The sequence below is a fragment of the Meles meles genome, chromosome 18 (assembly GCF_922984935.1).
Source record: "Meles meles chromosome 18, mMelMel3.1 paternal haplotype, whole genome shotgun sequence".
NCBI lineage: Eukaryota > Metazoa > Chordata > Mammalia > Carnivora > Mustelidae > Meles > Meles meles.
The window spans coordinates 12,859,465-12,886,730 of NC_060083.1; the positions used below are offsets into that span (position 1 = coordinate 12,859,465).

General features: G+C 47.3%; 1 protein-coding gene and 1 pseudogene across 1 annotated transcript in view; one reads left to right on the forward strand and one right to left on the reverse strand.

The window, feature by feature from the left end:
* LOC123929990 (receptor-type tyrosine-protein phosphatase N2-like) overlaps nucleotides 1-10,769 on the reverse strand; it is a 68,057-nt gene extending 57,288 nt beyond the window's left edge. The window contains exons 1-4 of the mRNA XM_045986226.1: nucleotides 10,699-10,769; nucleotides 8,024-8,228; nucleotides 7,802-7,874; nucleotides 7,625-7,710 (exon numbers count right to left, since the gene is read on the reverse strand). Coding sequence (XP_045842182.1) covers nucleotides 7,625-7,710; nucleotides 7,802-7,874; nucleotides 8,024-8,228; nucleotides 10,699-10,769 — 435 coding nt within the window. The remainder of the gene's footprint in view (nucleotides 1-7,624; nucleotides 7,711-7,801; nucleotides 7,875-8,023; nucleotides 8,229-10,698) is intronic.
* On the forward strand, nucleotides 10,768-27,266 carry LOC123929991 (annotated as a pseudogene).

A 27,266-nucleotide genomic window follows, 5' to 3' on the forward strand; every position in this document is an offset into this window, starting at 1 on the left:
GACACAGTCGCCTCTGGAACAACGGGGCAAGTCAGCATATGGTGAAGCTCCACTCAGGCTCTTCCCCCCAGAGTGAGCACAGAGCTGCGGGCGTTCAAAACTGACATCCCGATACTTCTGTTGTGTGTGTGTGTGCACGCGCCTGTGTGCGTGCGTGTGACAGTGAGTGTGGTGGCAATGGCGGGAGGGTGCAGGTTTTAAACTGCACATGTTTATTACACAGTAGCATGCATAGAAAAGAACAAAAAATGAAGGTAAGTGTCATGAAAACAAAAGCCACTCATAACTCTGCCACGCGGAGCGAACCATAAGGCTCTTCCGAGCCCTCACACGGCTGCCTTTCTCTCCCTTCTTCAGTGCCACTCACTGCTTCTGCTTTGGACAACATCCACGTTACAGGACTTTCTTGTCCAAGATGGAAAGAAGCTGAGATGAAACTTGCCGCTTATTTTTGGAGAAGCCAAGGCCTAGATTCCTTAAACACTTACCCCAAAGCCTCTGGCAGCCACCAGCAGCACTGGAGCTTGGGTCTTGCCACCTGGGACGCAGCTGTTCTGTCTTGGCTCCCTCCTGCAACCTCCTCCCCACACCCCTCCCTTCACACCCACTTCCTAGTCCACTCACAGAGCGACAGGATCGCCACTCCTGGTCCCAGATACCACCGGGTTCAAAAACCACCAATGCAGTCTAGGCCAGCACTAGCCTTTGTCCAAACTTCGTTTGACCAGTCTGCTCGTTTCTGTCTCACCAAGACTACTTCCCCGTGTTTTGACCACCCCCACCCCACAGCACCATCATTCTTTACACTTTGTTTGTGTGATTCTTCTGTAATGAATCTATCCTGACTTTGAGGTTGGTGCAAACACTATCATGTCCTTTGTGAGTCTGGGGCATGCTCCAGCCAGCCTGTCTGGTTCTCATTTCCTACAAACCCACCCTCTTCATCAGACACTTACTATTTTAAAAGCTACGTCTTTGTGACAATCATCGCATTCTGCATTGTGCTCTGGCTCGGGGGCATCAGGACATTCCGTCCCTCATGAGATCAAGATTGTTGAGAATGGGGCCAATGTCTCATTCACTTGGCACAAGCTTTGAGCACACGGTCAGTATTTGTTGGATGACTTCTCACAACCTGGAAGTTTCTGGAAGTAATTCGTACTACAGATAAACAGTTTATGTCAATGATGGCATCCAAAAAAACTGCCATAGGATCTTCTGAAGTTGGAAGAAATGCCCTGACAAGTAACGCATGGACTTTGGAATGTTTCATTATCTATTTACTCACCTCCTTCCTCCTTGTGGGTTATGCAAGCCCTCCAGCATCCACGCCAAGTGGATGCTGCCACTTTCGAACGGTCCCGTGGCCACCCGGGCATAATGGCAGCCTTAGGAACTTGGAGGAGCCACAACAGTTCAGAGAGCTCTTCCCCCAACCCTCCTCCTTGGCCCTCTGAGTCCAGTTGTTGTCTCCCCCAGTTCTCCTCTGTCATTGTGTGAATCCACGCCCTTGACCAGTGCCTCCCATTCAGGACGTGATACGTGCTGCCATGGATGCCACGAGGGATGTTTCTAGAACCTGTCATCCCCAGAGCTGTGAGCATCTGCTGGTTAGATACCCGCCTCAGCCACATCACTTTACACAGTCCCTGTTACGGGCTCTTGAGTACCTCTGAATTGAAACTTCAAGAGACAGGCCCTGGGATACACAAAGTACTAGTTAATAGTACTAGTTAATAGGACTAGAAGGAAAGCAGCCTGAGCTGGTGGGACCCCACTGTGACGTGCACTCTGGAAACGTAAAAGAAGTGAGGAGTCGGGCCTTAGCAGTAGTTGGTTCCATCTGCACGGCGTCGGCAAGTCAATCTTGACAGCTACTTCTGGTCATTAAGGAGTGTTGGGAAGCAGGACCCTGAGCTTTGAGAGGGGTTCACTGTGCTCTTAATACTTGTGCCCAATTCACTTGTGCCCAATACCTTGTGACCAAGGTTTTGGATGAGTGCTGAGCGGGGAGCTGTATAAACCTTTTTGAATTCTGATAGGTTTCCTGGGACTAGACTTAATGGGCTTGCAGAAAAGATAATTCCCAGATAAAGTGTTTGTGGGGAAAAGGCCGTGGGTTCCAGAACATGGCTTTTCCATGTCAGTAACCAGGACACACCAGCTGACGCCGGTCTCAGGCTCTGTGGCTTCATAGTTAGGGCAGGTGGAAGAGGAGCCAGCACTTCTTCTGAGTCCTCTGCCCAGCGAGAATGACACCAGCTTTTGTGAGCCGTACTTTATGAGATATTAACCCAACCAGAGGTTCCCCCATTTAATCTTCCTCGTACGAGTCCAGATTCCCATCTCGTGTCTCCTTTTCTGGTTCACACTATTAGAACACTGGTAGGAAGACTAAAGATCCTTTCTGGGTCACAGGGACTGTGGCCACCAGATGACACAGCATCCATGTGTCAAACAAACTGACGGGCCTCCACATTGAATGGGATCATTTTACACAGAATCCCAAACTCTTGGGATGAAAATGTTATTGCTTGGAGACATGTCCACCATTTGTCTGGATAGCGCAAACATTTTCTGTGATGAGCTTTCTGATGGAATTGTCAACACTGTGACGTCAAGAAAGTGATTTCTAGAAATATGGAGCATTTGGGATGCTCTGGCACATGATGGGGTTTTACTAATAACCGCCAGAGCATTGTGTGTCTTTGGGAGCTGATCACAGACTCCACCAACAAAGCCTTCAGGAAAGCCCCGGGAGCTCCCACTCTGCTGGGAAGCAGTGGAGGGGAGCAGGCACCGGACTGGGCTTTGGAAGTCTTCTTAACAGTGTAGGACACGGCAAGGGCTGGTCCCCACATAGACTTTCTGGTTATACTCTCCTCTCACTAGCCCTTAATTCACTGCTGCATAAAATGGGGATCAGAACAAGGATTTCTCAAGGCGGTTCTGAAGGCTGACTGGTCACTTTGTGAAGTCGCTTTGGGAATATGAAGTGTGCCCACGCGGAGAGGATGGTGATCGCGGTGGATCTCCATTTTTCTTTGGAAACAGAGGGACTCTCTTGAGTTGGTGTCTGCAATCTGTGACTTTACGGCACGTCCTGGGGACATTGTCCCTGACCTAATGACATACAACACATGGGTCTCCAGAAACAGCAGCCGCTGGTGCAGCCTGAACACAAAATCCCAGGGCTACTGCGGGGGCACTGCCATGGGGGCCATCGCCGCAGGTGCGTCCGCACCGTCGCCCTGAGTGTAGCGACACCATGGTAAATACTGCCGGAGAGGAAAGAAGCAGCGCCAGCAAGCACACAGTCCCTGGCTTCAGAATCCTGTCCTGGTCCCCATGGACAATGGTCCTCCTCACTCAGTCTCCACCTCGTGTGGATGGAGCCAACATGTGCTGGGTTCACAGCCGGCTGACCGTGCAATCAGGGATGGTTCCGGAACTCATCCCCTCCTCTCGCCGTGCTCCCATCTGTGGCTCAGCGCCTCGGGAGGGAGGTATTGGTGGTCAGGCTTGAGGAGTCACTGGAAAACACCAGTAGAAGAGAAGGTGTGAACTCAGCCACTAAGGAGACGTTTTCCAGTGTGGAGAGCAGGTGCTAATACCCTGTGGCTGTTCGGACTCTGTGCCCCCAGCCCCCGTCCTGATGGGGACTGTTTCCCGGGCATTGTCTCATGTGCAGTGTCAACGTCCGGACTGGTTCCCAGGGTCACGAAGGAAATAATGCCACTTAGTAGAATTAGTGTTTCCCCACATGGGACAGGTGCACGTCTACACTCTGATGCCAGGTGGCAGGGCTCTGCCTGCCTCTGAACGTCGGGTGCAGGGGCTCAGTGTTGTCGGGGATCATCTGGGCCCAGTTCAGGGCAACACGGAGGGACAGCGAAGGTTATTAGTTCCATGAAATGTGGGGCAGTTTCTGTGTCATTCCAGCATCTCCTGCCACCAGCAATGAAGGCATGTGATGCCTGGCCAGCAGGTTCATTATCACCCGAGAGAACAGTGGGAACAGCTCCCTCTCACGGAACACCGACGCTCATGGGGATGGAGGCCTGCGGACAAAGACGTGAAACGACCTCCACTCGGCCTCACGTCCCCTCAGCCAGTGTATATAGAAACCATCAACGTCCACATCCGACTGCCCTCCCGGGTGTCCGGACACCTCCTCTGTGGGTCCTCACATAAGAAACACGCAGAGAACCACCCGGTGGAGCTTCATTCTACAACAACGCTGCCGGACACCAGCACCTGCCTGCCATGTCCAAGGCGTGTTGAAGCAAGCTGGGCTTTGGGAGACCCAGTTTTTATGGGGGAAGCTTTGTTTCCATTCCTTTCTTTACCTTGGTGCCTATGAGCGCTTTACTTTACTGTGTGACAATCAAACCTTTTGTCGGAGTGAAGAATGCAGCCCATTTACATTTCCTTCCTCCTGAGAGGACCTTGTGTTGTGCTGTGAAGTCGGCGAGCAGTAGATGAATGTCTGTAAAGGCAGGAGTAAGCTGCTTCTGCTGCCGTTTGGGCAAAGGGAGGACCTTTTCCTCTTTAAAAATCAACATTGCCACCTATCTTCATTAATACATGAAAGGCAAATGTTGATGCTAAATGTTTGATTTCCCGCAGTGAGAGGTTTGGATTCCAAGCAGAAAGTATGAAAAGATGAACGGAGAAGTCCGTAGGTGTCGTCATCCTGACTTTAGCGGCTCTCGGTGCCGGCTGCCGGCTTGGCGAGGGGAGAGGCTCCGCCACCCGCACAGAACCACTCCAGACCCACGGCCGCGCTGCTCTTTAACACCCTGAGCGGGCATGTGAAGGTCCTTGAGATTCAAATGAAATTTGACATAGTACATTCACGTCCTAAAAAGCACAGATCTGGTAAAATGATCAGAGGGTAGCCTTGTTGCTTCTCAGCTTAGGAAAGATTTGCTAGAAACAGGAAATGTGCTCCCAGATCATGTTCAGATCGTCGCCTGAGTCCTCCACAACAAAGCCGCGTAGTGGGGCCCTGCACGGAGGCCATTGCCTGCCGGCCCAGCGGGTCTCTACTATGCACCCAAGCCCTGCACCTCCTCCTACTTGCCACGGGACTGCTCGTCTCCCCGGGTGGCTCAAACACGCGTTCCTATGGCAGATAGACACACGTTATCCTTAAAAATGGCAAAAAAAAAAAACCCACAGACCAAGGAAAGGCCAACTCAAAGCATGTTCCTGTGTTGTCAAAACGGACTTTACCTGGGAAAAGCAAACACAGTCTGGCCTTCAGCCTCTGGGTCATGTGTATAAAAAGCCTAAAGATGTATGTGTGAGGAATAGAGGAAAGGCTTGGGGTTCTAATCCTTTTGATTACATTTTTGAAATCGCTGCCATGGAAATTCATTCTAGGAAGGGAACATTTCCACACGTCTTTGCAGTGAGCCTGGTTCATCCTGGTGAGGTTGACCAGCAGGAACATCATGTGAGTGGCAGAAATGACCTCACCGGCAAGTGTGAACCCTTGTCATTTCCCCCAAACCCTCCCTCCAGGAGCTCTGGAGGCCCAGCAGAATCCCTGTGGAGGGGTGTCAGGGCTGTATCCGTGTGACTTAGAAACGCATGCTCACACGTTATGTCGTCGCCAATCCGACGGCAGTGACAGAAGTGTGAAAGGGTTAAAACGGTGGAGAAGAGTTCAAAGGCTGCCAAGCAGAGAGCCTTTAAGAGAGAGTCCCCAGCCCGCACGCAGGCCAGGCACGGAGTGGGTGAACATGGGGACACAACCAAGTACAAAGGAACATGCTGGGTTTGAGCCTGTGAACACTGAGTTCTCGGTTTTATTTAAAATCCCTTTTGTGACTGAAAAATAAAACACATGCCAGAACTAGGAAAATAAACAAAACCTGTAAAGAAAACAATATGTTTTTCAAAGAACGTCTGGGACGCCCCCTGGGCAGGAGTCTCCAAGGCAGGTGTGGAGACGGCTTCCGCATCCCCTGTGCTTCTGGAGGCTTGGGGAGAATGCAGGGGCCTCTCGGCAAAGCGACCACAGAGGGGGACTTGGAAAGTCATTACATCTTGATTATGAGGAACCAAACTAATTGGGAGCATTATTATAATTTTGGGTCTTGGTATCCTGCATCTAGAACCAGGTCCAGAATGGCTAGTGATCGTATTGACAAAAGAGGGGCCTTGAACTGCAGCGGACAAGCCTGTGGGGCATTTCCTGGAATCCGTCAATAATTACCCCGGCCACAGGGTGGTCTTCTGGGGGTGCCGCACGCAGATGGGCGGTGTGTAGCAGGCCACCCTGCTGGACTGAACACGCACGCTCATCGAGTACATGCGTGACTTCCATTATCCTTTACCTCACAGACTTGCAGAGGAAGAAAACCACAGCTTGATGAAAACTCACGATTAAAACCTCTATGGGAATGGGTAATAATGAACGCCTTCTGTCCCAGAAAGGTTCTATTTACTAAACTTCAAGAAAGAGGCAGATCTGTCATTACCACCTACTCTTACTAAACAGGAAGAAGGGAGAAGGTCTGTCCTCCAACATGACGGGGGCTCCATGTGCACGTGGGGGCAGCGGGAGCGACTCGGGCTCCGCAGGGAGACGGGGTGGGGGGGCGCATGTTGGTGGCAGTCACGCTGTCCCGGTGTTTCAGGTCATCACTCCTCGAGGAGCTGGATGAGCTTAAATAAACAATTTTATGAGTCTTATTATCTTATACAGCATCTTAGAAATTAAGGTTCTATGAACAGAGGTTAAAATACAGCGATGGAAAATAATTAAGTGAATTATACCGTACTTTCCATCCACGTACAGGTGTTAAAGTTTAAATTTCAGGCAAAGAGCTTCCTTGACTGTATGAGTGAAAGTGGAACTTCTCCTGTAATTGGGGGAGCGAGACCCGAGCTGCACTCCTGGTGCAGACTCCTGCCTGGTGCTGGTGGCTTAGTGACTTATTTATTCATTATTCACGTGGTCGTGAGCACGTCAGACGAGCAGTGTGTGTGTGTGTGTGTGTGTGTGTGTGTGTGTGTGTGTGTGTGTGTGTTCCGGGGACCCAGCAGAGACTCAGTCTGTGTGTGGCTGGTTTCTTCAGGCAGGGGACAGGCCGCAGACAGATAAATGAACACGGTTACAATGGTGACTTCATAGAGTGGTAAGAACACACGACAGAGATTAGGCGAGGAGTGGGTGCGGGAGGCAGGGGCTCAGACCCCAGGAGGGGAGGCCCCTCTGATGAGCAGATTTCTGAGGGTATCCTGCCCGGTGGGAAGGGCTCATCGTCTCCAAAATGAGTGGTATCACAGGGAGACAGAGCAGCCAGAGTGACAGCCCGGGGTGGGAACGGGTCTGGACTAGTCCAACAACAGAGAGAAGGCCAGCATGGCAGGAGCCAAGGGAGCGAGGTGGGGCAGCGGCCTGTGCCCCGACTCCAGGGGAGCCTGCCAGTCGCGCGGAGGGGGGGGGGGGGGCGGCTGAGGTCGGCAGTGAGATCCGCGGGAACCCTCTGGGGTATTTTAAGCAAAGAAAGCACATAATGGGAAAGATGCTTTTAAAAGGTCACTCTCACCCCAGGCGGAGACCAAGCCCACAAGATGAGCCCTCCGCATACGAAGTGCGGGGGCTGACATTTGGCGACAACAGCGGGGAGTAGGGCACGGAGAAAGGGGAGGAGGCGTCCTGTATTCCGGAGCCGAACTGCCAGGATTCATTCACTGGCAAACAGGGGACCCGAGTCCAACAGAGACGGCGCATCTGCTTCCCCGGCTGCTCTGCCTGCCACTCCTCGGTTTCTGGGACCTGCACTTTGTATGACGTTCTGCAGCCGGGCCACAGCTTCGTCGGTCACCCAGCCGCCACGGGGCAAGGTCCCGCCGAGCTGGTCGGAGAAACAGGGTCACAGCATTCATCTGCCCCAAGTCAAACGTTGGGGTAAAATCCGACACATTCCATCCACATTCTTGGCATTTCCAGCACCCTTCACGCTTTCCCAGCGTGGACGAAATGTGCGGATGGCTGCTGCCCCACACGGTTGTCAACATCACCACACGTGTCCAAAGAGCCACACAGAATCAACAGCCGACCGCTTGGCTCCCGGTTCAACACGTACAGTCCCACAGCCACACTGTCCGGAGCAGCCTGAGGCACGCAGTCACGCGTACAGTGGTTCCCCAGGCGCACACAGGTGTGCGAGCGCGGCTGGGCCCAGGCCCCGGAGGGCGGGGGCTGCGTGCTGGGCAGGGGAGACGCGGTGCTGACTCCTGCCCTCCCACAGCCCCCGCCAGGACGTCCCGCCGCCGGCCCCAGAGCTGCTTCCACGTGACGCCAAACGATTCCACGAGAGGTCTGCGGATTGGAGGAGAATGATGGATCCGTGCATTAAAGTGTATTTTTAAAAATCTTTTAAAGACTGAAACCAAGAAGACATCAGGTTGAAGGAGAAAATGAGACTTCTGAGGGAACGGAAAGAGAACTGCTCTGCACCCCCTGCCTGTGCTCTTTGGGCGCCAGGTGGGGGGCAGCCCAGAGTTTCCGAGGAACTGCCACAGAGCCCCACGTCCCACGAGTCCTCCATCCGCGCATGGCTCTAGCGTGGCCTGAAGCCCAGAACACATGTGGGGTTTGCTGGGAGCCCTGAAAGGGAACCTGCCCTCCCACGCCAAGCTTCCTGGGCTTCTAGAAACACAAACAGGCCCTCCCCTGTTGGTGGCGACACCAGGCACTCACCCGATGGTGCTATAAATTTAGTATTTTAGTCCACATCCTCAACTCTGGGGAAAAGCAGGACAAAAAAATAAACATGAGCCACATTTTAGGTGCTCCCAAAAGGCCAATTATTTTACCCCTTACAGTCTCTCCACTGCCTGCAGGGAGGCTGGCGCCTCGGCAGTCAACAAATATTTGCTGTAGGAATCCCCTCCTGAGACTGTGGGAGGGCTCCATGTCACCAACTCGTGGCCCCGGTTTTCGGAAGCGGGGCCCACGTGGGGACACCTGCATCCATGCAAGAGCCTCGGCAGTGTCGCCAATGAAATCTTCCTGGGCAGATGGATCCCAGTGCTCCGTTTAATGGTTTTCTTTGAACAATATTTACCATTTATGATCTCAACTCACAGGAGCATTCAGAAGTGGGGAAAGGCAGATTTCTAGACTTTTAAGCAGATTTCCATTGCTTTTAACATATTCTCATATGTTTTAAGTTTTTCAGCTCTGGCTCCTTCCTCTGGCTGCCTGACGGATCCACTCACCTTCGCTGGGATATTTGGGAATATTGCATAATCCGTTCCCGGAATGCATGAGCAGTTCTGGGCCCTATAAAATACTCATTGACTTTTAAAAATATTTGCACCCCACTGTCAATGAGGACAAATGCACACAGAGTCGCAGAAAGTGGCTGTTTTAATGGCACACACTTTCTTCAAACCTCTCTTTCCACTAAAACATTTTCTTCAAAATTATTTTCATAAGAAAGATGAACAATTTCAACATTAGCTGCTAATATCCTTTCATTTAAAACTCTGCTGATAAAATTCTTTGCTTGTCATTCAAATAGTAAGTTATATATAGATTTGAGGCTTCCATCTCTGGCTTCATTAATGGTAAATTGCATGCAAGTTTGAAGCGTAAGTCCGCTTTGATACATCTCAAAATGCAATTTCCACAGCCTCCCTGGGCTATGCACAATTAATTATACAGTTAATAAGGGTACTATATTAATGAAAGGAGCATTATTCATCCAGAAGACCCGCCTTTACCAAATATCTTCTGTGTGATTCTCTTCTTTTTGTAATGTTGGTGTACAGACAATAACAACAACCAGCACCCGTCCCCACAACTCCTCAACTGACAACATCGCGATTTTAAATATCCATCTGCTCATTGGCAGCTCCTTCAATCATCACAAGTCTAAAGAAAAAATAGTTCAGCTTTATGATATTTCTGCTGATTTCTGCTTCTTAAGAGTTTAAAAGTCTGCCCATGGCATGTTGAACTCTTGAGACAACTCTTTCCTAAGCAAGAGCCTTCCTACGACAGCATCTAGCTTCTACCAATGACGGGCTGGGAGTCAGAAGGGACTTCGCAGAGACGACGGGACCCGATGGTCCCCCGTTCCCTCCTCCCCCATGCCAGGTCTCTGTGTTTTGCAGTAAGTAAATCATTCCATCTGTAAGACTGAAGTTTGACTACGGTTCTGCGCAGACACTGATGTTAACTTTTACAAAGAAAGTTCACGTTTCTGAAACTCTGATGTAGAACAGAAATCAGAACACTTTAACTGGAGAAGAAAGCCACCCGACAACGCTGCATTTCTATTTATTTCTACAGATTACTTCAGCAGTATGAAAGAATGTGTTTGCAAAGGGTTTTACAAGTCCCTATTGATATAAATTAATATGCTTTTTATTAAATGAGAACATGAGAATTTGATTTCAGCTGTAACCATGTCCCTTTGACATATGAAAAATACCTAAAGATGCAAGTTATTTAGAGACTCCATTCATGTATGAAATCCAGCAGGAAACCAACGCTGGGTTCCAAAGAGTTGACAGGAAATGCAAGATGGGGACACAAGAGGAAACATGTCATGAAAATGCAGTCCTAGGACAACCAAACCCTGAAAGACCTTCCGTTAACAAATTCTTGTAGAAAAATAGGGTCTCCAAACCAAGGGCACCCACTGCCACCTCTGGACCTGGAGGTACCTGATGGCCACTGCTACATCTATATGGCAGTGCGGGCACCCGATGGTCACAGCTACATCTACACCAGCCATGCGGGAACCTGGTGGCTGCTGCTACATCTACCCGATGGCTGCTACTCAGCAAGAGGAGGTGAGATGGAGGAATCGGTTCACCCGTCCTCTCTGTCTACACTGGCGTCCGTGACTCAGGCAGCACTGGTTCCTAGTGCTCTTCAGAAGCAGGTTTTGAAGAGCTGTGTCTCCATGCGGTGGGCCAGCAGACTCATGCATTGAATGGCTGTCCACCTACCGTCCCCAAGTGGAGGGTCAGCTGCAAAATTCACAGGGCCTCAGTGGTGTGACACGAGCACGGTGTCAGCAGTCTGAGGACAGGGCCCTGGAGAGAGGGGGAGGGGCTGGTTGCCCCGCTGCCCCCAGGTGGCAGGTCCTCCCTGGGCAGCACTGGGCGCCCCACACTGATGAAGACATCCTTGCTGTGACCTCCTGAAGAGCGCTCAGGGAGAAGAGAGAGTCGCAGTGAAGCAGTGAGGTGACGTCGGCTCGGCACACAGACACGGAACTTCCCTCCCAGGTGTGGATGGGCAATGCTGGTTCCTGCCGCAGCGCACTGTCGGGACATGCTTGCAGGAATTCTGAGAGCACTCCTTGGGTCCAGAGCATTTTGGAGATTTGCTGTAATAGAACCAACAGGCTACGTGCTGCGGGCAGTAAACGGGAATGGGGACCAGCCCATGGCGCAGATGCGAGCAACCCACAGAAGACCCCACGTTTGTTTTCCCCTGGAAGAGGTCCGAGTGTCCGTGACTTTCCCACAGCATCCTGGAGGCAGTGGGACAGCTGACACACGGTGGGGACCTCGGAGCAGCAGCAATCTGTCGGCCACCACAGCTGGGACTGATGGGCTTCAGTCTTCAGTCGATGCCTTTGAAATAAGGAGCTCAAAGTAGAAAAGAGAAGTGAGTTGATCTATCAGAAATTATCTTCACTTGTAGGGTGAAAAGTTAGAGGTAAGACTATCAAATATATATATATATATTTTTTTTAAAGATTTTATTTATTTATTTGACAGAGAGAGAGATCACAAGTAGGCAGAGAGGCAGGCAGAGAGAGAGGAGGAAGCAGTCTCCTTGCAGAGCAGAGAGCCCGATGCGGGGCTCGATCCCAGGACCCTGAGATCATGACCTGAGCCGAAGGCAGCGGCTTAATCCACTGAGCCACCCAGGCGCCCCTTATCAAATATATTTTTAATCTTCTAGGTCAGCTGCCAGTCTGACGGTGGACGGCCTGCATCCCATGCCCACGAGTTCTTGGGTCTGATGGGTGAAGTGAGAGTACGCTGTCAGACGTCACACCACCTACTCTCCTGGCCCCGCGAGTGCAGCCATGGAGCCTAGAGCCACCCCTGCCCACAGCTGTCTTTATTGTCACTGCAACAAGGTACCATCTGGAACACCTCCAGGGCTGCCAGCCATCAGCACCAAGGGTTAGAGGCTCTGGGCAGTGCACACCCTCGGACAGTTCAGTTTGGACGCTCGGGTGCGGTGACACTTCCTGAAGCACGTAACACCTTTGCCTGCGGATGGTGGGGAAGCGTGGGACCAGTCCGAATGAGGCCACCGCCAGGCTTTCTCTGACAAGAGCTGCCGCTGTTACGTCTTCCTCATAATGCAGAACATGAAGTCGGCTCTCAGACGCGACTGTCAAGGCAGTGTGAAATCAAACGGGGCTGCACACTTTCCCTGCGTTCCCTATGTTTAACCTGCTTTAAGTCTCATGTTCCCAGAGGCATGAGGAATGAGGTGTCCTGAGGAGCCTTCCCGGTGAGACACGTAGAAGTGTCGCGTACATGCCACAGTCAGCTCTCCATACGATGAAGAGAAGTCCTCGGAGATCCACAATGAGGTGGAGAATGGACTGGTTAGCTTGTGACCCAAAGGCACTCAAGCCCTTGCGAGAGGGCGGGGTGTGTAGTTTCCAGCCCCTCAGACCCAGGGTAAGCATGTCTCTTTTCACAGGGATGCAGAACGGGAAGGCTTTGGACCACCTGGTTTAATGGGAGCCTAGACTGTGTGGCAAAGTGACCTAGGACCTCTCTCGAGTTAAACACCCTCCATGCAGCCTCCACAAAATTCTGAAAGATGGACGTGATGGACTGCATCAGACAGCAAACTCGCCCCCTAAACAACTCAGCAAACACATCAAGAGCAGGATCAGCTTCAGAAGAACCTGGATGACAGAAGCATTAGACAGAAACAATCAAATCCTGGGTTTACAATGACTGAAGATACTGCAGCAGGGACCAAAGGCAGCAGAACAGTATGGCAGGCAGATTCAAGAAAGAATAAAGACATCAACCACAAATGAAGAAGATTCCCCTTGGAGTTATCCACGTGATGGGTGGTCACACATCGATTAGACGCTGCAGAAGAGAAACAAGGCAAACTGGACAGCAGACCTGAGGGAGTGCCCTGGAACTCAGGTGGAGGGGCGACAAGAGACCGGTGAAGACACATGGAAGAGATGTGAGGGCCACGGGAGCACCACGATAGATGCTTCCCCAAGAGCAGAGAGCACAGACTGTCACACGTCAGTTGTGAATGACTGTCCTTCCTGGGGACCCACGCACAACAGGGATTCTCCGAAGGAGGAGTACAGTAAAGCTGGGGCCAAAGGAAAAAGAAAGTAGGTCTGCACCCAGACTGGGTGCAGGAAGATCCTGGAACGACACAGGTGTAGGGTTCAGGAAGAACGTGGGGAGACCCACAAAGGCAGCCACAGGGCCGGTCACCAACAATCTTCTCAACAGCTATGGCATCAAAGACAACAGAACTTTTGAAGGAACGAAGGAACATCAACGAGACTTTTGCCTGTTGACTGATCCATGATGTAAGCATGAGGATTGGTAACATTCGGGCCCATTTATCACGGACACTCTCACCTCCTAGTCAATGAAACAAGCCGAGTAAACCAGCGAAGGTCACTTCTCCTGTTTTCAGGAAACCACAGCAGTCATGTCAGGATCAAGCCCAGGCTCACACGTGGAGCCTCTGTCCGGCTGGGATGTGGTCCAGGTTTATGCACACGCTTCCAGACCCGGGGCCAGACTCAGGGCTCCGAGGAGCTGTGCTGGTGCCTGCTCTCTCAGCCGCCCACCCCAAAGAGCTGCTCCTTCTTGGCTAACACATGGAAGCCGGCAGTCCTACAGGCCTTGAGGGACATTTCTGAGGCCATTTTTGCAAGGAACCATAAGTAGTTTCCAAACGCAGGAAACGTTCCTCAATGTCATGAACATTGACAGAAATGCAAATTACAACTGCCTTATAATAACAGCATTTTCCACATCCCAGCAGCAAAAACGAAGGGTGGTCAGTATCCAAAGTGGGCAGGGTCTGGGGACACAGGCACCCTTTTCTACATAGTTGGTGGGAGTGTCAGTGAGTCACGCATTTTGGCAGGAAGTTTGCTGTTGCGTCTCAAAATAAACGAGAGGCCTCTTCCATGACCTACGGTCTTCTAGAAATGTAGCCTGCAGTGATTTTCACCGTGCTGTTTGTTTGAAGTGCAAAATTTGAAAATTGTCTAAATCACCCTTAGCAGTACAAAATAAATAAGTTATTGTACGTGGGATAACAGGAGATCATGGGTCCACGAAGATGAGCAGAGTCGGGCCGCCAATGGCGCATGGAGCCGCCTCTCAGATGCTGTGACATGTGCAGGACGGTGTTTGGTGCTGAGTGGCTGTTACTTTTTGTCACAAAAGGTCTATAGCAGTGCTGGCTTTGGGGAAGGAGCCTGTCCCTCACCATGAGGACAGCTGCCAGGGTGCCGTGGGCACTCGCTCTGGTCTCACAGAGCAGGGCCAGGGAAGGGGCACCCCAGAACCACGTCCTTTTAGAAAGACTATAACATACTGGGTTTTTTTAGAATTTTTTATTTATTTCTTATTTTTTTATAAACATATAATGTATTTTTTAAAAATATTTTATTTTATTTATTTGTCAGAGAGAAGGAGAGAAAGAGAGAGAGAGCACACAGGCAGGCAGAGAAGCAGGCAGAGGTGGAGAGAGAAGCAGGCTCCCTGCTGAGCAAGGAGGCCATGCGGGACTCGATCCCAGGATCCCAGGACCATGACCCAAGCCGAAGGCAGTGGCTCAACCCACTGAGCCACCCAGGCGTCCCTATCCCCAGGGGTACGGGTCTGTGAATCGTCAGGTTTACACACGTCACAGCACTCACCATAGCACATACCCTCCCCGATGTCCATAACTCCCCTCCTCCCCCTCTCCCAACCTCACCTTCCCCCAGCAACCCCCAGTTTGTTTTGTGAGATTAAGAGTCACTTATAGTTTGTCTCCCTCCCAATCCCATCTTGGTTCATTTATTCTTTTCCTATCCTCCTAACCCCCATGTTCATCTCCACGTCCTCATATCTGGGAGATCATATGATAGTTGTCTTTCTCCGATTGACTTTTATTTCACTAAGCATGATACACACTAGTTCCATCCACGTTGTCCCAAATGGCAAGATTTCATTTCTTTTGTTGGCTGCATAGTATTCCATTGTGTATATATACCACATCTTCTTTATCCATTCATCTGTTGATGGACATCTAGGTTCTTTCCATAGTTTGGCTATTGTAGACATTGCTGCTATAAACATTCGGGTGCACGTGCCCATTTGGATCACTACGTTTGTATCTTTCGGGTAAATACCCAGTAGTGCAATTGCTGGGTCATGGGGTATCTCTATTTTCAACATTTTGAGGAACCTCCATGCTGTTTTCCAGAGTGGTTGCACCAGCTTGCATTCCCACCAACAGTGGAGGAGGGTTCCCCTTTCTCCGCATCCTTGCCAGCATCTCTCATTTCCTGACATTAATTTTAGCCATTCTGACTGGTGTGAGGTAATATCTCATTGTAGTTTTGATTTGTATTTCCCTGATGCCGAGTGATGTGGAGCACTTTTTCATGTGTCTGTTGGCCATCTGGATGTCTTCTTTGCGGAAATGTCTGTTCATGTCCTCTGCCCATTTCTAGATTGGGTTGTTTGTTCTTTGGGTGTTGAGTTTGCTAAGTTCCTTATAGATTTTGGATACTAGCCCTTTATCTGATATGTCGTTTGCAAATATCTTCTCCCATTCTGTCAGTTGTCTTTTGGTTTTGTTAACTGTTTCCTTTGCTGTGCAAAAGCTTTTGATCTTGATGAAATCCCAATAGTTCATTTTTGCCCTTGCTTCCCTTGCCTTAGCCGTTGTTCCTAGGAAGATGTTGCTAGGGCTGAGGTCGAAGAGGTTGCTGCCTGAATTCTCCTCAAGGATTTTGATGGATTCCTTTCTCACATTGAGGTCCTTCATCCATTTGGAGTCTATTTTCGTGTGTGGTGTAAGGAAGTGGTCCAATTTCATTTTTCTGCATGTGGCTGTCCAATTTTCCCAGCACCATTTATTGAAGAGGCTGTCTTTTTTCCATTGGACATTCTTTCCTGCTTTGTCAAAGATTAGTTGACCATAGAGTTGAGGGTCGATTTCTGGGCTCTCTATTCTGTTCCATTGATCTATGTGTCTGTTTTTGTGCCAGTACCATGCTGTCTTGATGATGACAGCTTTGTAATAGAGCTTGAAGTCCGGAATTGTGATGCCACCAACTTTGGCTTTCTTTTTCAATATTCCTTTGGCTATGCGAGGTCTTTTCTGGTTCCATATAAATTTGAGGATTATTTGTTCCATTTCTTTGAAAAAAATGGATGGTATTTTGATAGGGATTGCATTAAATGTGTAGATTGCTTGAGGTAGCATGGACATTTTCACAATATTTATTCTTCCAATCCAGGAGCATGGAACATTTTTCCATTTCTTTGTGTCTTCCTCAATTTCTTTCATGAGTACTTTATAATTTTCTGTGTATAGATTCTTAGCCTCTTTGGTTAGGTTTATTCCTAGGTATCTTATAGTTTTGGGTACAATTGTAAATGGGATTGACTCCTTAATTTCTCTTTCTTCTGTCTTGTTGCTGGTGTACAGAAATGCAACTGATTTCTGTGCATTGATTTTATATCCTGACACTTTACTGAATTCCTGCACAAGTTCTAGCAGTTTTGGAGTGGAGTCTTTTGGGTTTTCCACATATAATGTCATATCATCTGTGAAGAGTGATAGTTTGACTTCTTCTTTGCCGATTTGGATGCCTTTAATTTCTTTTTGTTGTCTGATGGCTGAGGCTAGGACTTCTAGTACTACGTTGAATAGCAGTGGTGATAATGGACATCCCTGCCGTGTTCCTGACCTTAATGGAAAAGCTTCCAGTTTTTCTCCATTGAGAATGATATTTGCGGTGGGTTTTTCATAGATGGCTTTGATGATATTGAGGTATGTGCCCTCTATCCCCACACTTTGTAGAGTTTTGATCAGGAAGGGATGCTGTACTTTGTCAAATGCTTTTCAGCATCTATTGAGAGTATCATATGGTTCTTGTTCTTTCTTTTATTAATGTGTTGTATCACATTGATTGATTGCGGATGTTGAACCAACCTTGCAGCCCTGGAATAAATCCCACTTGGTCGTGGTGAATAATCCTTTTAATGTACTGTTGAATCCTATTGGCTAGTATATTGGTGAGAATTTTTGCATCTGTGTTCCTCAAGGATATTGGTCTGTAGTTCTCTTTTTTGGTGGGATCCTTGTCTGGTTTGGGGATCAAGGTGATGCTGGCCTCATAAAATGAGTTTGGAAGTTTTCCTTCCATTTCTACTTTTTGGAACAGTTTCAGGAGAATAGGAATGAGTTCTTCTTTAAATGTTTGGTAGAATTCCCCTGGGAAGCTGTCTGGCCCTGGGCTTTTGTTTGTTTGGAGATTTTGGATGACTGTTTCAATCTCCTTACTGGTTATGGGCCTGTTCAGGTTTTCTATTTCTTCCTGGTTCAGTTATGGTAGTTTATATGTCTCTAGGAATGCATCCATTTCTTCCAGATTGTCAAATTTGTTGGCATAGAGTTCCTCATAGTATGTTCTTAGAATTGTCTGTATTTCTTTGGTGTTAGTTGTGATCTATCCACTTTCATTCATGATTTTATTTATTTGGGTCTTTTCTCTTTTCTTTTTGATGAGTCTGGCCAGGGGTTTATCAATCTTATTGATTCTTTCAAAGAACCAGCTCCTAGTTTCATTGATTTTTTCTATTGTTTTTTTGGTTTCTATTTCATTGATTTCTGCTCTGATCTTTATGATTTCTCTTCTCCTGCTGGGTTTAGGGTTTCTTTCTTGTTCTTTCTCCAGCTCCAGAAAGGGATTATTTAACAGAAGGCTTTAATGAAGCCGGGGAGACAACGGAAAAGGGAAACAGGCAATGTTCCACCCTGAGCGACCAGGGCATCCCCAGCTGCTGAGCTTCAAGGATGTGTATCCTCCTCTCCACCGGAGGCCTGCTGCTAAGTACAGGTTTTCTCAAGGTCATCCTCAAGCATGCTGCGTGACCAGTACATTTTCTCATTAGTGATATTTTAAGCAGTCTATCGTTCTTAGGGACGGTTACATTTCCTCCTTTTTGTTAATGCAGAAACAGCAAAATCTGTTTGCAAGTTCTCGAAACTTTAGTCGTCAGAAAGATTTCCGTGAGCATTTGAGGACTAAGCATAAAATGATTATAGCAATAAAATGTGTCATCATTCCACCTATAATGCGAAGACCAGTGTTTTGATCCAAGCAAAGGGGTTTAACCTCAGACAGAATATCATTAATCCTTTGTGCAGAACTCACTCTTGGAACTGATTGTAAGAATACTGAGGAATGCCCTGAATAGTATCTTGAAGCTGTTTAATATCCACTGGTAAATTACCGCTATAATGACTGGTAATATGGGTCTGGGATGTATCACATAGCACAGCATGGCCTGGGACTTGAGCATAAGTAGAAGTACTTGACTGGACATTTAGATATGAGGAATGTGGCAAGTCGCTGGGTTTCAGTGATACTTCTGTATCCATCATTTTCATATATTCTCTACTCAATTTTAGTTAATGTCTAAATCTGCACTCTCATTCTATCCGTCCTTTTTTTGCCCCTTGAGATTTGTTTAGATTGAGATCCACTGTTTCTTGGGCAAATAAATCATTTGAATTTTTTGTTTAATCATCACTTAAAAGGGATTTTAACTCTCCCCGGTGCAGGTTTCCTGTCCTTGTAAGAAAAAAAATTTTTTTTAAAGATTTTATTTATTTATTTGACAGAGACAGAGATCACAAGTAGGCAGAGAGTCAGGCAGAGAGAGAGAGAGGAGGAAGCAGGCTCCCTGCTGAGCAGAGGAGCTGAAGGCAGAGGCTTTAACCCACTGAGCCATCCTGGTGCCCCCTTTGTATGAAAAATTTTAAGATACCCATCTGCCATATTAAATTGCTGATTTTATCTGAATTGCAACCCAGATTTCCTAATTGAAATGATAATTGGTTGAACAAGCATCTTTTCATTTCATTTCATTTTTCATTTGCAAGTGGTCTGCTTTTTTGGTTCATCCACTTGTTCTGCTCTATTTCTCCTGTAGCTGACATAGGATGTGGCCTCTTAGTAGTCCACTTGGGAAATAGTAATGGCTTCTCGTGGCCCTGGGGGAACATGGCAAACTACCGGAATCCTCCCTAGGACAGAGCTGTGACAATGCAGATCCACGATCTGGACCACAGAGTGGTGTTTCCATTCACTGGGGCGGGACCTGCGGATCTGTGTGGTCTAAAGTTGTTTAGGTCAGAAAAGGCATCTAACCGGGATCATTTCCCAAAGAAAGGAAGGAGTTGAATCAATAGAACTAAGTCAGGAGGAGGAATTGAATGTGTATTAGTCCGCATTCTCCAGAGAAACAACTGTGTTTATACCTACATCTCCATGTAATCTTTCTCTAGAGATGGATTTATTAGAAACTGGCTCACACAGTTATGACCCAGGCAGGAGAAGACCAATGTCCCAGCTCAAAGACAGAGGGTTAGAAAGAGGGGCATCTCCCTTACTCAGCCTTTTTGTTCTGGCTCAACCAGTTGGATGAGGCCCAGCAGCATTGGGGTGGCAATCTGTTTTACTGAGTAACTGATTCAAATGTTAGTCTCATCCAGAAACACTCTCATAGGACCAGAGCAAAGTTTCATCCAATTCGGTACCTTGTGGTCCAGCGAAGCCAACACAAAAATGAACCATCACAGCATATTCCACAAGAGTGAATGAAGCTTCTGGGTCACGGGGAAATGATACCAAATTAGGTCACAGAGGAAGAAAAGAGAGATCCCCATCTAGGAGGCTGTGCAAGTGCATTTGAGGACCTTTTAAGGGCTTTGAAATTTCATGGAGAGTTTTCTCCACATTTTCCTTGTTCTAATCCTTGTGGCATCATTGAGAGTACCTTCAAATCTGGCTCCTAGTTATTTAATTCCTCTGTATCTGCTTAGCCCTCTAGCTGAGTTTGTAATTTTAGTTATTTCACTTGTCAATTCTGGAAGTTTCACCTGGGTTCCTTTCAAATGTCTGGACATTTTTGGTAAGCTTTCGTCTTGATGTCAATACATTCTTTTGAAAATATACAGAGTTTGTCATTTGCAGTATGTGGTCTTTGCAAGCTTTTCTTCTCCTTCTCCCACCCCTCCCCTCCCCTCCACTCCCTGCCCCCAGTCCCCTCCTCCTCCCCCACCTTCTTCTTTGGTTCACATTCTGCACTGTTGTCCCTCCCCTCCCTGCCCCCAGTCCCCACCTCCTCCCCCACTTTCTTCTTTGGTTCACATTCTGCACTGTTGTATGGGTTCTGATTATTTCCTCAAAAGTTTTTCAATAGGAATATATTAATGCCTGGCTTTAAAGCATATTCCTGTAGAGTATACGTATTCCTCTCGGTACCTCCAATGGGAGTAGATGTAGTAAACTCACATTTTGGCTTAGATTTCTCAGTCCACACAGGCAATGTGAATTTCAGGCTATGAAAATTAATAAAGGGAATTTGTAAATAAAATGAATGGAAATCAATATTTAAAGGCTTAAGTGTTCATGTTAAAAATAACCATGTTTTGGGAGAGGAGTGGTTTCCCAGTGCATTTAAGGGGATGACCTTAAGCATCCCATCTTGCAACCTGGAGATCTTGTCTACTGGAAAAGAGCTCCAGAAAAAAATCTCTTCAAGCTCTTTGGAAAGGCCCATATCAGGTCTTGCTAACCAACCCTGTGCTACCAAACTCCAGAGAATAAGCTCTTGGATTCACGTGGCACATTTGAGGAAATCTCCAGATTCTGTGGGACCTGCACACCATGCAGTGACCTAAACGTACAGATTTCCCAGCATGAAGTGGATGGCATCTCAAGAGACAGCTTTGCCACGATGCCTGGATGAGACCTATGTACCTTTTCTCACCCTTGCTTCCTCTCCTTCCTGGAAAGACAGTGCTCCATCCCACACTAACCCTTACAGAAGAGGCAGCATTTTGTTGTTGTTGTTGTTGTTATGATCTTTCAGAAAGAGCCTCCTCATAATACCATGACAAATCAAACTTTTCCCTTGTTTTTGCTGGAGGGCAGAAGTTCCTGAATCCACAAGAGTCTTTCTTTCATCAGAACCACTAACAGACTCCGGATTCTTAGCCACATTCACGGTCTCCGCATTTGTGCACTTACAGGCTGTATTATTGGATAACACTGGTTTCTAAACAGTTCTTTGGGATAATACAATTCTAATGCAGCTGTGACATCTTGCTGTTTTGCAGATAGTTGTCCACCTCTTTTGTCGTGTCTATACCTGCACTGCATCTTCCCGAGGGCACTCAGTTGATTCTCTGACTGGCTGCTTGCAGGGCCCACTACTCTGTTTTCATGGCTGTTTGAAGCAGGGACTGCAGGAGGCATGCATGGCTCTGTCTGGGTTGGCCTCCACAGGGAGAACTGTTCTCTCCTAAGTCACAATAAGTGCCAATGACTGTTTTCAGTTGGCTACTTTCTGACCTAGGGTCCTGATTTAGAACCACAATACAATTTGGAATTTTCATGTGAATTTTTATTTTTCTTAAAGATTTTATTTATGTATTTAAGAGAGGGAGAGAGAGCATATGCAGCGGGAGCAGCAGGCAGAGGGAGAGGGAGAAGCAGACTCTCCTGCTGAGCAGGGGACCCGAGGTGGAACTCTGTCTGATCCCGGGACCCCACGATCATGACCTGAGCCGAAGGCACATGCTTACCTGACTGAGCCACCCAGGGGTCCTGGATTTATTTATTTGAGAGAGACTGCGTGTGTAAGCTCTTGTGTGAACAGAGGGAGGTTCAGAGGGGGAGGGAGAGGGAGAGGGTGAGAGAAGCCTGAGATAAAGAAACATCACCCACGACAGAACGGGAACTACTTAGTGACAGCAGGAGAGTGAGTGGGGGGCACCTGCACCCCTGCATTTGGCAGAGAATCAAGTCAAAGGCAGGTGGAGGAGCAGGAAAGCTTTTGGGTGGTGAAAGGGGAAGGTCCGATGACAGGTTGTTGGGGTGGGGGAGCGGGACGGGAGCTGACTGAAGAGGGCTGTTCTATGTCACAGACCATATTCGAGGAGCATATCTGTTTCCCTCATGGTCTCAAGTTCGGGGGTGTGTGCTAAGTTGGGAGCAAGAACAAGAAAAGCTATCTGGGGCCGATCGCTGCAGAGATATGGCTTGGCTTTCCAGGAGGGCCTCTGCAGAGCTTGTGGGTCCAGCCCTGCCTGGTTTCTTGGCAGATTTAAGAAGTTGCAGAAACTGGAATCCCTCTCCTAAGCTGTCTTCAGACAACTGAACACCTTCTATGGATAGAGAAACTGTATTCCATAGCAACTATGATTAGTACTGTACATAATAATTACAATAATGATCAATAATAATGATAATCACCTACATATCATTCAATGTATAAATATTAATATGTATGAAATTATATAATCGATATATCATGCTTATAGCATGTATTTAATTATACATATTTATAATTATGATAACATAAGTGATAAACTACATTAAAACATAATAAAGTAATACATTAATGAAGTATTAAATAATAAAAATTTTATGATAAAAATGATTGACTCACTGGGAGCCAGAGATGCTCCTTTTCCTTATTGTGAGCTGCTCCTAATGCTTTAGACTGCCAGGTATCTGATCTCCAGATAACTGAGTGTTTCTGTACAGGGATTATCAGTGTTTTAGAGCACTTTGAGCAAGGGACCACCACCTGCACGACCAGACTATGACCTGCTTTGTGTGGGCCCCACGAACTCTGGCAAGACCCTTCTGTTGTCAAAGGCCTTCAGTGAAAGCCCTGAGAATTTGATCTCAACTTGGAAAATTGTGTGATGAAAAATAAGTGCACAGAGGCATGAAGGACAATGTGGGGTTGACAAAACAGATTTTAGTATTTAAAAGCACTGTTTTTCTAGAATGCCATCTTGAGGGGTGCCTAGCTGGCTCAATGGGTATAGCATGTGCCTCTTGATCAGGGGGTTATGAGTTCAAGCCCCACATTGGGCATAGAGATTACTTAAAAACATGCCATCTTGAACGTAAAAGAGCTTGAAGAGGCTGATAATATCTGGAAATACTCCCAAGGATCTCAAGGGATCTGGAAATGCTAGAAAAGGACTGCAACTCAGCTCTTCAGCACCCACTGTATCCTTTTTACTATTTGCACATCATCAAGACAAGCCATCTGCTCACTCAGTACAAGAGACCAAAAGCTACTTCGAATCTGAACCACTTGCATGTGGAAAATGCTAGATCCTCATCCTTACTTGCTGGGTGACTTGCATGTCCTGCAAGACAGCTTCTCTCAGCTGATGAATTCATTAGAAGGAAAAGACAGGTGTCAGGCTGTGAGAAGATGAAATCTGATGAACACAATCATTTCCCAAAGGCCTTGAACCTATTGTGTTCTTTTCTCATTGCTATTTTATTTTGGCATCAAGTCTATAATAGCTCCAGTATTCCTTGAGTTATCTCAGACTCTCCTTTCTAGACAAGTGAATATTCTGTAAATCAGGAGAACGATCATTGGCATTCACATCATGCACAGACAACTGAGAGAGAATGGATTCTCTGTTTACCATTGGATTGTCTGTTCATCCTCAAAGCCTGCCTCCTCCTTCTGTTCTGTCTCCTCTATATTCCGTGTGAAAGTGGATGGAATTCATAGCTCAGGGAAATCAATCCCTTGTGAAGAACTCAGCCTGGGTCTGTGTGCGGAGTGTTGGGTCCCTGGTACTTTCTCCAAGATCTCTATCAGTTCCAAGATCTGGGGATTTTATTTTAGTGTGTGTGTGTGTGTGTGTGTGTGTGTGTGTGTGTGTGTGTGTGTGGTGTTTGTTTGTTTGTTTGTTTGTTTTTTGTATACTGGCCTTATATGTTGGGAAAAAAATAAGTACCAAAAACTTCAGTTAATCTCTTTAACAGAAAGGAGTAACCTGCGATAGTAAAATTAACCTAAAAAACTTAAAAACAACATGTATGTTTTTTGATGACATCTGAAGCCTCATTCCACTCTTAAGGGCAAAGACATTGTTTTAGTTTTGGAGAGGAATTAGATGAAATTTAGGCACAGTGAAGGCATCACTAATTACTATTCTATCATTTTCAAGTATTTTTAATGGAAGATTACTGTACAAAATCAAGATACACCATAACATAAGTATATTTTCCTAAAAGTCTTAAGTGTTTGAAAAAAAGAAAAGCAATTTTCAGGTAATAGATACAAAATTTTAAAACCAGCCAAAGGAGTATAGTTTATATCAGCTAAATGCAAACTGACATGGATTTCACAAGATAACAAAGCCAGAATCATCTGTATATTCATCCATTAACTGCTCATGTGTCTTGATGAGCTCGCCAGCCTGCACCAGCCGTAAAGATACAACCTCAGCCACAGACAGAGCCTTGGAAAATTTGTCCACGGGACTCTGGGCCAGGGATATCTGTCAGGTGAAGGATGGGCTCTCCCAGGCACCTCCAGGCCCACGCTGGGCCGGTTCTTGGCTCCAGAGTGGAGCTGAAAATTTCACCAGGGGCACCCTGCCTGGACTCTTCTCAGCCAGTGTGAGTGCTGCCGGTCTCATGAGTACGATTCAGAAATATCCGTGGACAAAAACCCATCCTTCCATCCTTTCCTCAGTCCATTGGACACCCTTTGTGGATAGAGAAACTATTCAAAAAATATAACAGCGGGGCATTGGGTGGCCTGGTCTGTTAAGCATCAGCCTTCTGCTCAGGTCATGATCCCAGGGTCCTGGGATTGTGCCCCGAGTTGGGCTCCCTGCTCAGCGGGAAGTCTGCTTCTCCCTCCCACCACTCATGTTCTCTCTCTCTAACACATAAATAAAATATTAAAAAGTAATAATAATAAATAGGTCAACTAATCTTCAATGAAGCAGGAAAGATTATCCAATGGAAAGAAAGATAGTCTCTCCAACAAATGGTGTTAGAAAAATTGAACAGCCACATGCAGAAGAATGAAACTGGACCATTTCCTTTCAGCAGACACAAAAATGACTCAAAATGGATGAAAGCCCTAAATGGGAGACAGGAATCCATCCAAATCCTGGAGCAGAACACAGGCAGCAACCTCGGTGACCTCGGCTGCAGCAACTTCTTGCTAGACACGTCTCCAGCGGCAGGGAAGGAAAGGCAAACCTGAACCACTGGGACTTCATCCAGAGAAAAAAGCTTTTGCACAACAAAGGAAACCGCTGGGACAGAATGGGAGAAGATATGTGCAAATGAAAAATCAGATAAAGGGCTACTATCCAAAATTTATAAAGAACATGTCAAACTCAGGATCAGGGAAATACAAATCAAAATCACAATGAGATGACCACCTCACACTAATAAGAAGGGCTACAATGAGCCAGTCAGGAAAGGACAGATGTCGGAGAGGATGGGGAGAAAGGGGAGTCCTCCTCCACTGTCGGCGGGAATGCAAGCTGGAGCAGCCGCTCTGGAAAACCATATGGAGGTTCCTCAAAAAGTTGAAAATAGAGTTACCCTACCACCCAGCAATTGCACTCCTGGGTATTTACCCCAAAGATACAAATGTAGTGATCCAAAGGGGCACCTGAACCCCAATGTTTATGTTTATAGCAGCAATGTCCACAATAGCCAAACTATGGAAAGAGACCAGATGTCCAATGACAGTTGAACGGATAAAGAAGATGTGGGATACACACACACACACACACACACACACACACACACACACACACACTGGACTATTGCTCAGATATTTTAAAAAATGAAAGCTTGCCATTTGCAATGATGTGGATGGAACTAGAGGGATTTTGCTAAGCAAAATAAGTCAATCAGTGAAAGACAATTACCATATGATCTCTCTGATATGTGGAATTTAAGAAACAAAACAGAGGAGCATAGGGGAAGAGAAGGAAACAAGATGAAATCAGAGGGAGACAACCCTTAAGAGACTTAATCGGAGGAAGCAAACAGAGTTGCTGGAGGGGAGGGGGTAGGATAGGGTAACTGGGTGATGGGCACTAAGGAGGAATGTATGCAATGAACACTGGGTATTATATAAGATGGATGAATCACTGAACTTTACCTCTGAAATTAATAATACAGTATATGTTAAATAATTGAAATTAAATTTAAAAAGAAAAAATAAATAATAAAATTATCCATATTATTACAATAATGGTTAAAGCAATGACAAAACCAGAATTATTTACTATTTATAGTAGCTCAAATTTATAGTTAAATTTATATTATAATTCATATATATGTAAAAAAATTTAGCACCGGTGTCCTTATAACACTTTATGTTTCTATAAAAAGTATCATTGCTGTAAACCTCAGGACACCTATTCCTATTCTATCTGACAAACACCACAGATTAACCTGTTCATTTGGGGTTCCATTCTGTCCACCTGGTCTACCCTCCGTGACACAAAGGTGTTCCAGCCCTCATTTTGGCGCCAACGACCAAGTCCGTTTATTCCCACGGTATCTTGGTGCCAGTTTTTAAGTCCGATTTTCCAATCAACGGGGGGGAGGGGGGGGGTCTCATATCTGAAACTTCAAATTGACCCAAAAGCAATCCTGAGGTCCTGCTGGTCAACCTGGACCCCAGAAGGCGTCAGGACCGCCAACCTGCTCTTTTCTCAGGCTCAGCGGGTGCCCCAACACTTGGCCCGCCGTCCCCTTGGTCATGTGTCCCTGAGAAGGGGACCCTGCGAGTTGCCACGTCCTATCGCCTTTCTCGGTGGCTCCCACTGCTCCCCAAACCTGTCCCTGCCCCTGTTGAGACCTGGCAAGGTGGGGAAGGAAATGGGAGTTAGCCGTGGCGGGTATGGGCCACGGTAGCGATTCACAGGGAACCACGGAGAACCCGTGGCGCCCTTTCCGCACTGCGGGGTCCCCATCTCTGGGTCCCGAAGGCCCTATCCTGTAACCTCTCGGCCCTCCAGTCGGTTCCCGCCGGCGGTCGGGCATTGGCGTGTGCTGGATGACCCTCTGCGAGGGAAGTGCGAGGCCCACCTCTTCCCCAGCAAACCTACTGGTACAGCCCTCGGCGGATTGGAGACCTGCAGACACCCGGCCCTGTGA